Source organism: Talpa occidentalis, unplaced genomic scaffold (genome assembly GCF_014898055.3).
Source record: "Talpa occidentalis isolate TD23 unplaced genomic scaffold, MPIMG_talOcc4v2.1 talOcc4.11, whole genome shotgun sequence".
Taxonomy (NCBI): Eukaryota; Metazoa; Chordata; class Mammalia; order Eulipotyphla; family Talpidae; genus Talpa; species Talpa occidentalis.
The window spans coordinates 30,051,695-30,068,239 of record NW_023601104.1 but is presented as its reverse complement, the minus strand read 5'-3'; the positions used below and the strand labels follow the sequence as shown (position 1 = coordinate 30,068,239).

At 51.8% G+C, this 16,545-nt stretch overlaps 1 protein-coding gene across 1 annotated transcript in view; it reads left to right on the top strand.

Moving 5' to 3' along the window:
• Positions 1-16,545, top strand: part of LOC119238730 (uncharacterized) — a 62,105-nt gene that overhangs the window by 6,220 nt on the left and 39,340 nt on the right. Inside the window, 6 exon segments of the mRNA XM_037502704.2 lie at positions 8,883-8,960; positions 9,252-9,269; positions 9,547-9,585; positions 10,399-10,461; positions 10,764-10,914; positions 11,426-11,577. Coding sequence (XP_037358601.1) covers positions 8,883-8,960; positions 9,252-9,269; positions 9,547-9,585; positions 10,399-10,461; positions 10,764-10,914; positions 11,426-11,577 — 501 coding nt within the window.

Genomic DNA, 16,545 nt, shown 5'->3' with positions numbered 1-16,545 from the left:
GAAAGTCTTGGCCCCGGCTCTGTCTGGAACCAACTGGAAAGCAGGCCCATTTCCACCTCCAGCCAACCCGTAACACCGGCCTGCAGAATGCTGTTCATCCTGTGTGATCTGACTCCCTAAATGAGTTGTAGCTCAGTGATCAACAGACTTTGACCTAAGATGTTAGGCCTTCTGCTCCCGGGGCTAGAAGTAACTTGGAGTATGAGGTATACTTATTTAACACTTGATACATGCCCAGCCCTGTCCCTCCTTTCAGAGAACCTATCACCCAGATTGGTTCCAAACCCACCCTTTAGGACATATTGTAGGCTACAGGGGAAAAGCCCCAACCTCCCAGGCAACTTGGACTTACTGCCTAGCTCTGCCCTGGCTAATCCCTGAACTGTTTTCCTCATCTGTAAAATGGAGCCTGATAATCCAAGGATTGTCGGGCTCAAATGCCCATTCTAGGTATGAAAGAACTGGAGCCACAAAGTGCTGTGCAGAGAGGGCCTTTGTAGCCAAGCCCTGACAATATGTGATTTGGGGCTGGAATTGGCATAGCAAAGCACTGTGGAACAGACCCTAAGCTTGGGACTTCTCAGCACCAGGACAGACTGTGATGACATTGGAGCTTCCTAGGTAGGGGCCGCCTGCAGGGAAGCTGGGCTGAGTCCTTGCCCAGGAGCTGAGCAGCTGTGAGTTCCTTGGAGGAAGCAGGGGCAGAACTGGGCTTCTGGGAGCCTGGGTGTCTCAGTTCCCATCCACGGTCTGGCTGTATCTGCTTGTTCTTTTTCCCTGTGTCCTTGTTCAGCCCTTATAAGTCCTGCGTCTGCGGGCCATGTCACCACATTCCATCCACCTCTCGTCAAGTGGCCCCACTTAGAGGGACTTCTTTCCCTGGAGAAGTAAGAGCAACCTGCTAGTGCCAAGCCTGAGCATGGGACCCAGGCTCGGGACCCCCACCCCACCCTACCCTGTGCATGTGTGTGCAAAAGAAAACCCCCTGGCATGAGGTCTCTTGGGCTGGGTCGGGGGGGTGTTGCTGTGAGGTTTTTGGCAACCCTAGTGTTGCCCCAGCAGAGACCTCTCTCAGACCCAGGTTCAGCTCTGCCCCTGCCTGGCTTCTGACTTATGTTCTCACCCTTTCCTTTTCCAGGCTCTTCTGTACCACTTTCCTTGCCTTTGTGGGCAGAAGGAAAGCTGTTAAGCTCTGAGCACATGGAGGATACTGCTCAAGCCTTCTCCTGAGACTCAGTCACCATCTATCTTAGAAAGTTGGAGTGTGAGGAACTTTGAGGCTGGTCCATGCCCCTGCTCTATAGCCGGGACCGTGGAGAAGGGACACCATTTGCCTGGCTGGGGCCGGACTGGGGCTTCTACTCAGGCTCCCTGAAAATTGGTTTAAGGCGCTTTTTCTTTTCTTTGCCTGTCTGGTCAGCAGGTGTTTGCTGAGCCTAAATCTGGTATCGTGGTTTTCAATACTGTGTCTCCTTTTGGAGAAATTGGAGCAGATCTAGGTGTGATGGTGACTGGTACAAGTTTCAAAAGGATGTTCAGTATCTTTATATCAGAAAAGCCTTAAGATTTCTATCATGCGGCCTTTGGCTCTTAAGCCCCGTGGTCTAATGGGAGGGTGATAATGAGACACTGAGCGGGGGTGGCCCAGGCTTCTGTTTGGCCTCAGGGCTTCCTGGCTATGTGTGTCCAGCTGTCCTGTCCAAGGTGTGTGAAGGACTCTGCTCCAGCACACATGCCCCCTCACCACAAATGAGTGGGGCACAAGTAATGCTTGCCCTTTGCTGCTGCGCATTGGCAGTCTGTCAGGCTTTGCATTGATCTCCCCGTAACTTACTCTGTTTAGGACTACCCATGGGCGTCCCCAGCAGGACCACCCTTCCAGCAACCCCCCCAGCACCCCCAATCAACCTTCTGTTCTCTTAACTCAAAAACTGAGGACCACTTGTTCCTGGGTACCTAAGGTGACCCCACTGGGATCTGAGTGGGTTGATGGTAAGATCAAGGGTTGCCAAAGAGCACCAGCTCATGAGCAGGGAACTGGAGACATGGGGGCTTTTTTGACATGCTTGCTGGACCTCTGGGCCTTGATTTCCTTGTCTAAAAATAAGGTTCCTTTCAGCTCCTGTACTCTGCCTGCATTTTGGTTGCTGCCGAGGGCTGGGAACTGGGGAAGGATGTGGGAGGGGCCTATAACAGCATGTTTTCCCCTTTTTGGATCCCCGCCCCCAACCCCACGGTGGTGTTTTCCATCCAGATGACACCAGGAGAGCTACACTGAGCAGCCAGTAGGCAGGGATTTTTTTTTTTATTTTTTTTTTTTTAAAGAGGCATGTTTTTTATTTATTTATTTATTTGTTTGTTTGTTTTTGTTTATACATGCACTGGGTACAGTCAGAAGTGCGGGAGGGTGAGAGAATTCACCAGAGCCAGAGCGGGGAGCAGAGCAGGCAGAAGGACCGAAGTACACTGCTGAGGGGAGCAGCGGGCGGCAGGAGAGGTCTGCGCACCATGTGGGACCCTCCTCCGGTAGCCGGGGAGCAGCTGGGGATCGAACTGGCGCCTCCGAGGCCGCGGGCAGCTTCGCAACCCAGCGCTCAACCGCTGCGCCACCGGGGAGGCCCTAGGCAGGGATTTGAAGCAAGCGCAGCCCTGGTACATTTTGATGGAGTGGACAGTTGAAACACTTTTTTCTTTCCAGACTGAATTTCCTTTCCAGTCTGCCCTCTGGGGTGGCGACTTTTCTACATCTTCCTCCTTTGTGGAGGAAGGTGTGTCCTTGAGGGTGGGTGGTCCCTGAATTCCTGTCCTGGGCTGTTGAAGATGGCTGCGATATCCTTTATTTATTTATTTATTTTAAAGATTTATTTATTTATGCATACAAGAACTGAGGTACAGGCCAGAGGTGTGGGGGGTAGAGGATCTGCCAGAGAAGAATGGGGAGCAGAATAGGCAGACTGAAATGCCCTGCTGAAGGGAACAGCGTGCGAGACAGGAGAGATCTGCTGTGCCATGTGGGTTGCTCCCTGGCTGGGGATCGAACTCGTGCTGCAGAGGCTGTGGACAGCTTCATAGGTTGCGTCTTAACCCCTTGCGCCACCAGGGAGGCCCCGTGATAGCCGTTAGAGCTGAAGGACAGGAGGCTTAATATCCATGGGCAGACCACTGCTTTTGAAAGCACTGCTGCCCTTCCCATCTTTAATAAAAGCTGGTGCTTACAGATCCTGTCTTCTAGCCACCATACACTGCTGCTGCCTTCGACTAATAAGTTGAGTGTTTAACGCTCAGTATGAAGATCTTTTGCGCCAATAAGGTTGGGGCTTCTTGGAGCTATGGAGCCCTCACCATGGCCTCTGACCGGATACAAAGTCCTCTTCGCTGGGGAGGAAGGCCCGCAGCAGACCCCGCTGTCCCAGTTCTGTTGCAGAGACTTTGCTCAGCCTCTTTTCTCTGTGTGCACCACACCCTGAGTACTGTTAACATCCCAGCCAGCCCCCTTTCCTTACCTCCTCCTGCAAGGCCCTGTATGTTCCATGGAAGGGAAGAACAGCCACTTTTCAGAGAACAGGCCTTGTCTGGGGCCGCTGAAGACAGGCCTGCCTCTGGGAGAGATGTCCCTCCGGGCCCATGGGAAGAGGCAAGTCCTGCCTGCAAGTCTCTTCCACAGAAGCTAAATTTGTGCTGTTAGGCTGGGGTCTTGGTGTCACTGGCTTCTGAAGACCTTTGTTTAATCTCATTGTTTTTTGAAGATCTGTAAACAAACATCCGTTTGTCTGCAGGAAGACATCACTGACACATAGATACGGATTTGTCAGTGTCCTTCCTGCTTCTCTAGAAAGTGAGCTCTTACTCTGGGCTTGGGGCCGGGGAAGCGCTAAGGAGGGAGAAGGGAAACCTAGAGAGTGGCCCGCAGTTGTCACCTATTCTGAAGGAAAGGACTGGACAGTGGGGAGCCTGGGACCTCTGTAATGCTGGAATTAGAGACTCCTCAACCTTTTTATGGGAGGTGGCATTATCCCCACCCCCACATGACGGGCTTCTGTGCTTCTCAGGTGCTAGCCATCCTTCTCTCCTTGTCTCCCTCTGGGTATCCTGTTGCTGAGTTAGGATTGTAGCCCTTAGAGTGAGATTGGGGGTGGGGGTAGCTTCCTGTGGAGGAGGTGAGGACAGATCAGGAGTTAATTGGGCACCGCAGCACTGTAGGTCCACAGTAGCTGGAGGGAAAAAGCATAGAACAAAGAGCTAGACAACCCCAGGAAGTCTGTGGACCAGTGATAGTCAGTGGTGTGGACTTAGGAGAAGGGGCTGAGCCTCCTCTCACCCCATCATTCCTAGCAACTCCAGGGGAAAGAGCAGCAGCAGGAAGAGTAGCTTCAAGAGCCCCCAAAGCCTTGCTGGAACGGGGCGGCGGTTGTGCCAGAGACCAGTCGTTTCCTCTAGGCAGGCGTGTTGCTGACTGGGAACTTCCAGTAAGTCTGGGGCTGTTCCTGAACGCCAGAAAGGCCACACAGCTGTGTCTGAAATGTCCTGTATGGAGATACCTTGTCTGCTGAATTTGGTGCTTCAGGTCCCACCAGAAGAGCTGTTCCTCACATGCTTCTTTTGCTGGCTTGTAAGGATTCTTCATCCATTCTCTACTTTTCCAATCCCCTTCTACCCTATTCCAAACTTAACTTTCCAGTTGTGATAAGGACATGGATGTGGTCTCACACCATCTGCTCTTACTGCCATGAAGTTGACCATTTTAAAAGGGCTGTGGTGGCTTTTTACATTTCAGGACAGGAAGGAGATAATCCCTTGGGCTGTCTGGATACTTGTGAAGAAAGGGTGAATGTGTGGAAGGGGCAGGACCCAGGTACGTGAGCCCCTTTCCAGCAAAGCTTTGGGGGCTCTTGAAGCTGCTTTTCCTGCTGCTGATCTTTTCCCTGGAGTTTCTGGGAATGATGGGGTGGGAGAATGTTCTAGAAACCTGGGGATTGTATGAGCCACCCCTTATGTCACTTTAAAACATTTTGTGTTGAACTCTTGCAATAAACTCGTAGAATAAGGAAGGCATGAGTTCTTTGGTTGATCTTTCCATCTTGGCATCAGCCAACTGTTGGTCCATGAACCTCGTCTGCATCCAACCTCTTTCTGAATGTTGGGCCCTGCTGCCATGAGGCTAGTACTTTCAGAAAGTGACATGGGAAGAGTGGCCTCCAACCCAGCCTGGGATTGGACTGGGCCCAGTCGACTGGGCCTTGGAGATGTAGCTACATGTCTGTCCCTGCTTCCTTAAGGGATCCTGACTCTGACCATGCCACTTGGCTGGCGTTATCACCCTCCTATTCTGAGCCATACTTTCCTCATCTGTAAAATGAGGATGTTGAGCTAGCTGATATCCAGGTAACTTCCACCTCCAATGTGACCTCCAGGGGCACAGGAAAACTAAAGACTCCAGTGACTGCCCTTCTCCAGACTGCCCTGGACTTGAATTCTGCCTCACTAGGCAACTTAATAAACAAATGGCTTGTGGAACCTGGTAGGTGAGGTTTTATGCAGGTAAATGCTGTAATCACAGGAGCCTTAAGTAAACAAGTATTTTGGTGAGCCTCTCTTATGTGCTGGAGGTAGTATTAAGAGCACTCTTCATCCAGGCACAGGTGAAAGAAACAGATTCAGGAGGATGTAGCACCTTCCCCAAGCCAACCACAGAGCTGGGATGCAAACTGCTGTCTCACTGACCAATGAACTAACCTGTTCACATTCTCATTTTGGCATCACTCTGTCCTGACTCTGAGTCTCTTCTTTGGACGTACTTAGGTGAGGGAGCAAGGTGGTTCCTCATGGTGAGGCCTCGGTGTTGGTGCCTGGGAGGATGGAGTGTTGTGAGAGTTGGCTCCAGGGGTCTGGAGTTCTGTAGAGTCTGGGAGAGCATAAGCGCAGCCAGGTGGGGACAGTAGAAGGCAGGGGTCCTAGAGGTGCCTGTAAGACGTCAAAGGAATGAATAATGGGTGAGGAAATAGGGACCTGAAGGATGGGTACACTTAAGGGACGAGGAAGGGGTGACTGAGGGGTAGTGCTGGCAGCTGCCTCAAGGTGTGCCTGTGCGGGCGCTTGCCGGGGACTGCAGATGGGCCTGTGGTAGGACCTGAGGGAGCTGGAGCAGCAGGCTCTTACCCTCTCACTGCGTGGCTGGCCAGCCTGCTAGCCCATGCTTCCCTCCATCTCTGGCTTGCAGTTTCTTCTTTTTCTGCCCATCCAACATGTTCTGACTTTTACAGTTTTGCTGTCATCCTAACAAGTGCCCAGGGAAGGGACTGGCTACTGAGTGGATATGTGGCAACACTTTACCCACCATGGAGCTAATGAGGCTACCCAGGTGCCACACCCCCTGTCCTCACAGCTGGTTGAATTGCTGATGGCACAGACCACAGCGTAAAGGTTCCTGGGTTTTACCCAGTGTTGCCCTGTGAGGCGCTAAGCCACATGAGCCCTTTTGGGGCCTCACTTTCCCTGTCTGCATAAGAGCATCAGCAAGAGGAACGTCATCCGCCAGGGTAGTGAGGATCAAGTAAGAACCAAGAAGAATATGCAGGTCATACTTCTGAGGCTCAGCTTCCAGGACTTCACGCCCAGCAAAGGGTCTATGATGGGCAGATGGGGACCCACCACCTAGCATTACTGTCTTGACCACAGCTAGTTTCCTGAGAAGTGCCAGGGACCAGATGGGAGCTGTAGTAGCATTTTGGACACATTTGACCCTAAAAGATGGAAACTACAGGAAAAGGGTCACCCGGCTCAGAGGGAAGGATAGAGATAAGGACCTGAAATGGGAATGAAGAAAAGATCCCCTATCCTTACCCCAAGCAGGAAACTCTTTACTAAGAACTTGCTATTTAAGAGGGCCCCTGGGGAGGTCTGACCAGAAAGGAGCCATTTGAGGAAGGGTTTAAAATTAGCTCTAGTGAAATGGATGGCCCCTGGGGAGAACTAAAGCTGAAGTTTCTGTGGGCCTGACCTGGCCCTACGACATCCACTGCTCTGGGGAGAAGGGGTTAGACTGGGTGTCCACATTCTGGTACCCCAAGGCAAGTGTGACTACCAGCCTGGATGAGTAGTCAGGAGACCTGGGATTTAAGTGCCAGGTCTGTTGTCTTGAAAGAACGAGTTGAGTAAACTGAGTGATCCACCTCTGTTTGAGGATTTATGCATAAATTCAAGGGCTTTTAATCAAAGGGCAGAAGAATGTAGAAAAGTCCAGGAGCTCAGTTTAGCCCATCCTGGAGCCTTGGCTGTCCAAGTTCTCCAGGTGCTTCTGGGAACAGGGCAGTGCTTAAGAGCTATGGGTACAGGGATGAGGAGCCCAGGGCTGGCCAGTACACAGAGGGCAGAGGCATATCTGGTGAGGGGAAGAGGTATCCTACATGGCGACAGCTTCTGCTGAGTGAGCTGCTTGGCAGAAACTCACATGAGGGAAGAAGCTTGCCCATGCCCATTCTTTATCAGCCCCAGACCGGGAGTCATTCTTGTGTGCGTGCAGTGGTTAGCAGCGGCTATCTGCGCTCGTTCCCTTTGCTATTCCTGGATCGTGGGGGAGAGAGGGCAAGAGGGAAACAGACAGACAGACAGAGTGTAGAGTTGTGCCTGGCTGCCTTGGGTTTCTGATACAAGCCGTTGTCTAAAATGGCTGGTCCTGGGTTTGGCAGGCATGTGGGAGACGTTCTTGGGTTCTGGGGCAGGGGATTTGGCCCACTGTAGGGCATCTAAATGCTTTCACGCACGGTCACATGATGGGCAGGCTGAGGCATATGAGCTTTCTCTTGACAGTGAGGTCAGGTGTGTAGGGAAGTTCCATTTATTAAGGTTTTTCATTATTAGAAAGCCACAGTTTCAAGATACGTTTTTCATGGTTCTAAACTAGGGAAAATCCTCCCTGCCCCATTATAGCTATTGGCTGATAGGGGCTTGCTAGGTTAGCATTGGCTGCCACAGCATCTAACCAGCAGTGGTGACTTAAGAAAGGATTCCTGCCAGCCCTCAGTTGCACCCCACCTGCACACTCAGTTTAGGAGGTCTGGTTTGTCTGGAATCATATGAAGGACATGTGGTGTCTGGACCTGGCTTTGCCACCAATCTGTAATCATTGTCTAGGGCAAGGCTTGTAACAGAGCATCATCTGCCTCACTTGAGGCTGACAAGATCCTACTCATTCTTCAAAACCCAGCATAATTGTCCAGTCTCTTGACTACTTACCCAGTTCTCTGAGTAAACATTTAGTACCAGCACCATGCTAGGAGCTGGGCATAAAGGCAGGAATACAATACATTTCCGGCCATTGAAGAGCCTCCATGTAGCGTAGGAAGCGGGAGGTGGATGTGAAGGTGGCGGGCCCTCTGTTGAGGTGACCTCAGGAAGACTTCTGTCCCATTTTCATCTTTGTCTCTCGTGGAGACCAGACAGTGTCTCAACCAGGTGTCTGTGGGTATCTTCTGAGAAAATAGATAATTTTTACTTGTACATTTTGGGGGATAGGCCACCAAAGCTTTCTTCAGACTGTCAGAGAGGCCCTTGATCTGAGCAAGGGTCCTTTTCCTGTGCACTTCTGAAAGAGAGTTCTTTCTTCTTGGCTGTTTGGCAGCAGATGGCCTGTGCACAGAGGCACTCACAGGTGTGGTACGTGGCACCTGTAGGATTAACCTGGAGAAAGGAGTGTACAGAAAAAGCTTGGAGAGGTTAAGTGCTATGAAACGGAATGTTCATTGCCTCAGTCTCCAAAGGAAGCCCAGGAAATACTGAATTCCTCCCTAAACTCTGGAAGGATTTCAGTGCCTTCCTGAAGGAAAAGCTGTCGCCCCCATCCTTCTCTCCAGCCTGGCGCTGACCACGGTGGTCTCTGTCCCCAGGTCCGGACGCTCTTTGTCAGTGGCCTCCCTGTGGACATTAAACCCAGAGAACTCTACCTGCTCTTCAGGCCATTCAAGGTGAGTGTGGATCCAGCCTCCCACAGCAGAACCTAGGATGGAAGAGAAACGTCAGGAATGAGTCCCTGAACTGGATTTGGCAGAAGGAAGACATGGGACAGTCTTTCAGAAACTGTGGCTCAGCCCTGACTCTCTGTCCTGGTTCTGCTAAGTCACATGTTGCTTTCCCTCGATTGTTTAACCCTTCTGAGCCTCATGTCTCCTTGTCTGTGAAGGAGACTGTAGAGAATTTTGGTAGACTTTGCCATGTAAGGAGTCTTTGAGATTCATTGTAGCCTTTTCAATTTGCAGATGAGGAAAGTTAAAAAGGTAAGCTCTCTGCTTCCAGATTACAAGCCAGTGGAGCAAATGGCATTCATGCGTGAAATGATGAGCCTCACCGCGTGATGCCCACCCATGTGCCGGGCCTTGTGATGTGGGACACAAGAATGGAGGGTGGAGGTCAGAGTGGGTTGTTTGCGGGGAGAAGAGTGTGAGAATGAGTCAGGCAAGCATGGGGGAAGGTGGGGCAGATGTCGTGGGTGACCAGGAAGGCATAATAAAGGCTCTTTTGACCCTGCCGGGTAATGACCACCTCTCTCTGCAGGGGTATGAAGGGTCCCTGATCAAGCTCACGTCGAGACAGGTAATTTCTCTCCTCAGTTCTTCTTCCCAGCCTAGATAAGCCGCTGAGCTTGGAACTGAGCCTGTTGCCTTTTCCTGTCTAAAGGCATTTGGGAGCTGAGACCCATTGCCTGCCATCCTGTTTCTGTCCTGGGCTGATGAGGAAGCAACCTCCAAAGGTCCCCCCTCTCTCTGGCTCTTGAAAAGGCACAGCCTGCCCTGACCATAGAAGTGGTAACCCTGACCATAGAAGCTGGCTCCTGAAGCCAGGAGGTCAGGGACCAGAGCATTTAGGGGCTGTCTGAACTTTGAGATGATTCTTGTCAAAATGAAGTTGGTGCCAAGTTTTCAATCCATTGCTCCTTGAGCCTGGAGTCTTAACCATGCGCTTGACACATTGGTGTCAAGGAAGATATAGATAAGGGGGGCATTGGTTTCCCCTTTCTTGCCAGGAAAACCCTGGAACTGATTCTAAATTACTTGCAGTTTTAAAAAGACACTTACTAAAGCAGCTCCCATCAGGTCACCTACATGGGCGACAACAGCCCCCACTGTCAGAGCACTGGGCTCCCCTTCCATCACCCTGCTCCTGTTTAATGCTGTAGAATGATGGTCCTTGGGCATCTTCTGGGTGGGAAACTTCTGGTTTCTGGTGCATAAGAACCTCCCACTGTTCCAGCCAGACATGGGGCATGGGGAATAGCTGCTGGGTTTCCCACCTTCCCTGGTCTTTTTCACATCCTGTTTCCAGTGAAATGATGGAGTTTTTGGAGAAGGTGGGGAAGATGGAATGTTGGGAGAGATACAAGAGTATATTCTCTCTTTTTCCTGCTAGCCTGTTGGTTTTGTGATCTTTGACAGCCGGGCAGGAGCAGAAGCGGCCAAGAACGCATTAAATGTGAGTAGGTGAATAGGTCTTTCTCTGACCCACAAACCTCCAGGTCATGGGTATCCCTGTTCTGTCTTTTGCAAAAGCCTTCTTCCCTCACTCCACACCAATAAAAGGGCCTACAGATGTACCTTGTTTCCCAGCTATCCCAGGGCAGAGTCTCTGGTTGCAACATCTGTGCCAAACACTGCTCACAAGGCCCACACAGCTGGTCCTGTCTTGGCCCATGTGTAGGAGTCTCTCAGGCTAGCTGCAGTTGACAGTCTGGGTCTTACAGGTAAAGTCTTTCCTTTCTTTTCCTCCCCACGTAGGGTATTCGCTTTGATCCTGAGAACCCACAGACCCTGAGACTAGAGTTTGCCAAAGCCAACACCAAGATGGCCAAGAACAAGCTAATGGCTACACCAAATCCCACCAACGCTCACCCTGCCCTAGGAGCACACTTCATCGCACGGGACCCCTGTGAGTGGCACCCTGACCTGCCGTTCGCTGCCCTCTTACTTGGCTTGAGCTGGGGCCCTGTTGGAGTTACATCCTGAAAGCCAACATTGAAATTCTTACCGAGGGAATCCATCCTGCCTGCCCCTCTTCTAGGAGGCTTCTTGCACTCATAGCCACCCATCTCTGTGGGTTCCACCTTCCTTCCTTCCCTGCCACCTTTGCTGGGCCTCAGACAGACTGAACTCCTGAGCCGTGAGAGCTACCCACCTTCCCTGAAGCCTGCTCTGACTTCTCTTGGTTAAGATGGACTGAGGCCTCTCTGAGAGCTTTGCAAAGCAAACAGCGTGCTCACCGCCAGGCCAAGTTAGCATGGCACTTCTTTCCATGTTCTTGGGGCCCTTGAGGGGAGTCTGGCCTGAGTAGGGCGTTTATGCTTCAACCATAATGCTAGTTCTCCCTTTCTCTGAGTGGAGCAGGGTGATGGAAGGGGAGCCCAGTGTTCTGACAGTGGGGGCTGTTGTCTCCCTTGTAGGTGACTTGATGGGAGCTGCTCTGATCCCTGCGTCCCCAGAGACCTGGGCCCCATACCCTCTGTACACCACAGAGCTGAGCCCAGCCATCTCACATGCTGCGTTCACCTACCCGGCTGCCACTGCTGCTGCCGCCGCTGCCCTGCACGCTCAGGTGAGCCCTTATGGGGGAGAAGCTGGAAGGGGAAGAATGCAGGTGCCAGGCTGGCCGGGCTTCGTACCTGCCTGGCCACTGGGCCGCTGTCCCCAGAGCTGTGGCAGAACTGTCAGTGCCCTTCGTCAGGACCCTCAGGATTAGGCTCCCATGGCAGGGGAGGGATAAACCTTGAGGCCACGTGGAAGATACGGGAATGCCAGGTGCTGCGAGACCAGCCTCTGTCCACCACACCTGAATTCTGCTCACTGCCTCTGGCCACAGAACTTCATTCGAACCCCAGTCCTATCCCCAGTGTGGTCAGGCCACCCAGGCCACCCGCCTCTGCCTCCTCCTGTCTCTATGAACTTCAGAAAACTCTTAATGATTACTGTGTCCTAGATTTTTATTATTTAGAAAAATAAGAATGTTTTTTGCCTTGTGGTTGTGAATTAAATGCTCAGATTTAAATGCTGAGACATGGGAAGTGCTAGAACTGTGCTTGGAACATCCTGAGTACTCTGTTTGCTCTTGTTTTCGTGAGGCTTGGACGTTCTCCATTGTGAACATGTGCTGGGGCGGGAAGATGGGAGCAGGCATTTCTTGGGGTGAGTTGAGGAGACGGAGCTGGACCAGGAGCCCTTGGGCACCATCGGCTCCATGCTCACCCAGTGCCCCACCAGGTGCCCAAGAGGCAGAGGAGCAGATAGCGAACAGACACTCAGGTGTTTGCTTTGTGAGGCAATGACAGGACACCACTTGGTATGGACAGAGTGGTGAGCCCCGCCTTGGCCTCTGGTTAGCAGAGTGACCAAGAGCTGAGCCTCAGGAGGATGACCTGGCCTTCCTGATAGCGGGGGGAGGGGTAGTGAGGGAAAGGATGTGAGAAGCCCAGAGGGAGAATTCGCAGGAGCCGGAAACCAAGGTGGAGAAGGGAGTCCAGTCATGTTCTGCCTGAAGCGAAGTGCATGTTCAGCTCAGGTCTTTTGAAGGGCTTGGTGACACCTGGGTTCACCCAGTTCCAAGGTGGAAGGTGAGATTCCCTGGCTGGCGGGTCCTTTCCCCCAGGGGGGTGTTATCCCTGGCCATTGCAGCTTTAGAGTGTACTGAGGCAGAAGCGTAGTTAAACTTGGCGCTGTTCCCCAGTCTCACACCACACACAGCTGGAAAATTGATCGGGCATAGGAAGGTAGATAACGATCCTCCTCTGGAGGGAAATGTTTGTGTACTTAGCACCAGCCCAGTTCTGGGGTGGGCGTAGAGTGGTGAGCGGGGGAGACCGTCCCTGTCCTCTCTGACCTGGTGGAGTGAGGAATGTTTAATGGAAGGCGCCCCACCAGACTTTGCTGCGCTTCTCACCTCTGGACCCAGCTTTGCCACAAGGTTACTACCCGATCTTTGGCAGGTGACTTCTCTGGGCCTCCAGGGGTGTCCTCATCTGTAAAGTGAGAGAAGAGAGGTTCTGTCCGATCATCTCTGAGATACTAGGCCATGATGGGGCAGAGGTTGGGAGCCAGGGACAATTAGCCTGTCAGGTTAATAGGGGAGAAGCACCCGTGCCCTACGCAGGGTGGCCCCCCAGTACCACCCGTCCTTGCTGCTGGCTGGTGCCCTCAGGTTGTCTTCCTCTCCAGCTTCTTCCCACCCTACCCCTGTGCTGTGACTGTAACTGCAGACCAGCTACCTGGGTCGAGATCTGGGCACTCTTTCCACATGTGTGTGACCCAGGCCAAGTTATTTAGCTGATTTCTTTATGGAATGGTCATTGTGCCTACTTTATTTTTTAATTTGACATGGTGATAACATCACAGGTTTGAGGTGTTCAGTGTCTAATTTGGCATCTGTATATATGACCAATGCCCACTAAAAGTCCAGTTTCCATTTACCACCACGGAGCTGAACCCCTTTACCTGATTTACCCCGCCCCCTTCCCCTCTGGTAACCACCATTGCGTCATTGAGAGTTTTTGTTTTGTTTGTTCCTTTGTTTTGTTTCTTTGTCTTACACACACAGGTGAAGTCATAGCTTATTAGTGAGCTTATTTTATAGGGTTGTAGTTCCACGTTAGCGTAGAGGGATGCTAGAGAAATGCCTGTTTTCATGTCGTTATTTAATACCATTATTTTCTAGTCGCCCCACCCTTACCCCAGTCCTCTCTGAGGGGTGCGGCCTCACTGGGGCTGCGTCCCTGTAAATGGGGCAAAGACTACTACTAAGGACAGTGACGTCGTGGGAGAGGCGGACTGACAACGAGAGATCGGGCCAGGTAGCGGCTAGTTCTGTCCCTTCCGCTCTTTGGAGCCCTGCTCCGCTCTTTGGACAGCCGTTTCCTCAACAATGTGACGTGCTGTTAGGCCCGAGGCAGTAACGGCATGAAAGCATTTCTAAGCAGCATCCTCTTCTCTTTTCCTTCCCCGCCCTGCCCCCTCGGCAGCGCTGCTCCAGAGACAGAGGCCGGAAATGCCTAAATAAAGGAAGTGGGCACTGATTGTAGGGGGTTCTGCAGGACAACAACAGACCTGAGTATTTCTGTACCTGGGAGCCAGGAAATGACTTGGGGAGAAGATAGTAGCTAGTGGGCAAAGCGATTGAGCTGGAAGGGATTATGCTCAGTGAAATAAGCGAGAAAGAAAAAGAAAAATATCAGATGCTTTCACTTAGAGGAGAAAGATAAGGAACCCATGCAAGGAATCAGGGAGAAAAAAGACAAAACCAGCAGTCAAACTCTGAATTGGAGACATTCGTCGGGGAGGGGGAGGAGAGGTATGAGAACAGGGGAGGGAAGGGCCCAGGCGCTGTGGTGATCGGGCACGGGTGGCTTGGTGGTGGGAATTACATGGGGACTACACCGGAGAGGAGAAAGCAAACACTGTCCAAAAATGAACAATGATGTAAAATATATAAATAAAAATGGGGAAAAAAGAAAATAGGTTTAAAAAAATAGGCAAAAGCGGATGAAAACCAGGCCTTCCTTTCTCAAACCCCATCCCAACTGCTTGCCTTGGCCTGTGGCTCACCTGAGTAGGTCGCGAGGCCCAGACCTGCGGGAAGTGGCTGGAGATGGATTGGTCCCGCTCTGCCTTGGCATGAGGCCATCTTGCTCAGATTCTGATCCTCCTGGTAGAACTCCTCAAAGAGAGCGAGGCATGCAGTAGCTGTGGAGATCTGGCACGTGAGGTGGTGACCTAAAAGCCGGGCTTCTCCTTGTCCCCCTGCAACCAGGGCCTCCCAGACTGGACTTCCTTTTCCATCCCTGCCTGCGGAGGGGTCTTCTCATCCTGGCGCTTCCCTCCTTCAGATTGGGCCATTTACTGATGACCTTCAAGTTCCAAGAACTCGCTTCTATTTTCTTATCTGTGTAATGAAGACAGTAATAGCATCAGCTTTCTAGGGTTTGGATGAGGGTTATATGAATTCAGTGTGTTGAGCACTACTCAGAGCAGTGCCTGGCATGTGTGACCGCTTCATCACCTGTGACATAGAAGTCTGCGTTGACAGAAAGAAGCACAAGCAGATTTTTGTGTCTCTTCCCTTTGGCTCGTCCTGCTCCCCAGATAATTGTGATTTTTTTAGTCCTTAGAGTTGATAGGTGGTTGGGCACAGATGTATAAGTAAATCCATAGGTAGGAATCTTTTACAAAAATTATACCAATTTAATCTTATTGAAACTTGAATGTATTAGGATGTTTTTCCATGTCAGTAAGTGCAGGACTATGTGATAGATACTTGGCTGGCCCCACTGTGTGTGTCTAGCTCCCTGAATGGCAAGTGAGGTTGTTCACACACTTTTCTGCTACAATAGTCTGTGCAACAATGGCTACCCTGTTCACACCCCTCTGGGCACCTCCCTGCTTGTTTTCTTTGTTTTCCTTATCATAAATTCCTAGATCTCTTACAAGGTCAAAGTGTAGACTTGCCAATCCAGGTTGAGTAAGACTGGGTATGGCTTTAATTGCCTCTCTGATGAGGGAGGCTCCTGTATTTATTGACTGCTCACATTCACTCTGTGTGCATTCATCCCTTCGCCGACTTCTTGGTGCATCTCAGTTAGTTCCAAGTGCTGCTGCTCCGTTTGGAGCCTGGTCATTGTCCCCGTGGGGTCACCTCTGAGGACCTCAAAACCCCTGTGAGGGAGACTGACCATTCGTCCCCTGACATGTTGTCCCTGGGCCTGGGTGGGCAGGAAGGGGATGTCCTTCTTTAGAGTACGTGGACCTCTGGCCATTATCAGGCAGCTGAGGAAAGTGGAAACAGAGCCCCTGGAGAACATTCTGTCTGCTTCGGTGGCACAGCCATCCTGAGCTCAGAAGTGGGCTTCTCCTTCCTCCACTGGAGGTGGCCGGCTCATCAGCTGGCAGGAAAACTGCCACCGTGCGGGAATAGTGTCCCAGAACTCTCATTCAGTGTTCTCCCCCTTTGTCTGGCCCTGCAGCACACCTTGCCCCTCAGAGGCACTTCCTTGCCGCAGGGCTGTTCCAGCCTGAAGCTGGGTGAAGGGTGGTGATCAGGGCCACAAGGGAATTCCCTGAGCTGGACTGGGCCCACAGCTTGCCTGGTAGCCACATGGCTGGCTCCCTTGTCACTCATGTCCAGCTGAGTGGGCCTCCCAGGGCTCAGCTAAGGGAAAGACGGGCTTCCTCCCACTCAGCTGTCAGTGGAAAGGGAAGGAAACACATTGGAGGCAGAAGAGAAGGTACAACTGCCTCTGAGGCTAGACAACTCGAAGACGAGAAGAGACTCTTGGCCTTTCTGTGTGGTGTGGGCCTTAATCAAGGTGGTTCTAGCAGCCCGGGGTCAGCCGCATCCTGGTTTCAGCGGCACCAAGTCCTTGGAGCCTGGGGTCAATCCCGGTGTTGTGTAGCCCAGCACCTGCCAAGCATTCCCGCATCCCAGGGTGAGCAACCTCTAGCTTCCTGCCAAACATGCACTGTGCAAAACGATCTCGAGAAGCTTCTGCCAGTCCCCAGATGATCTGACATAGCACCAGGC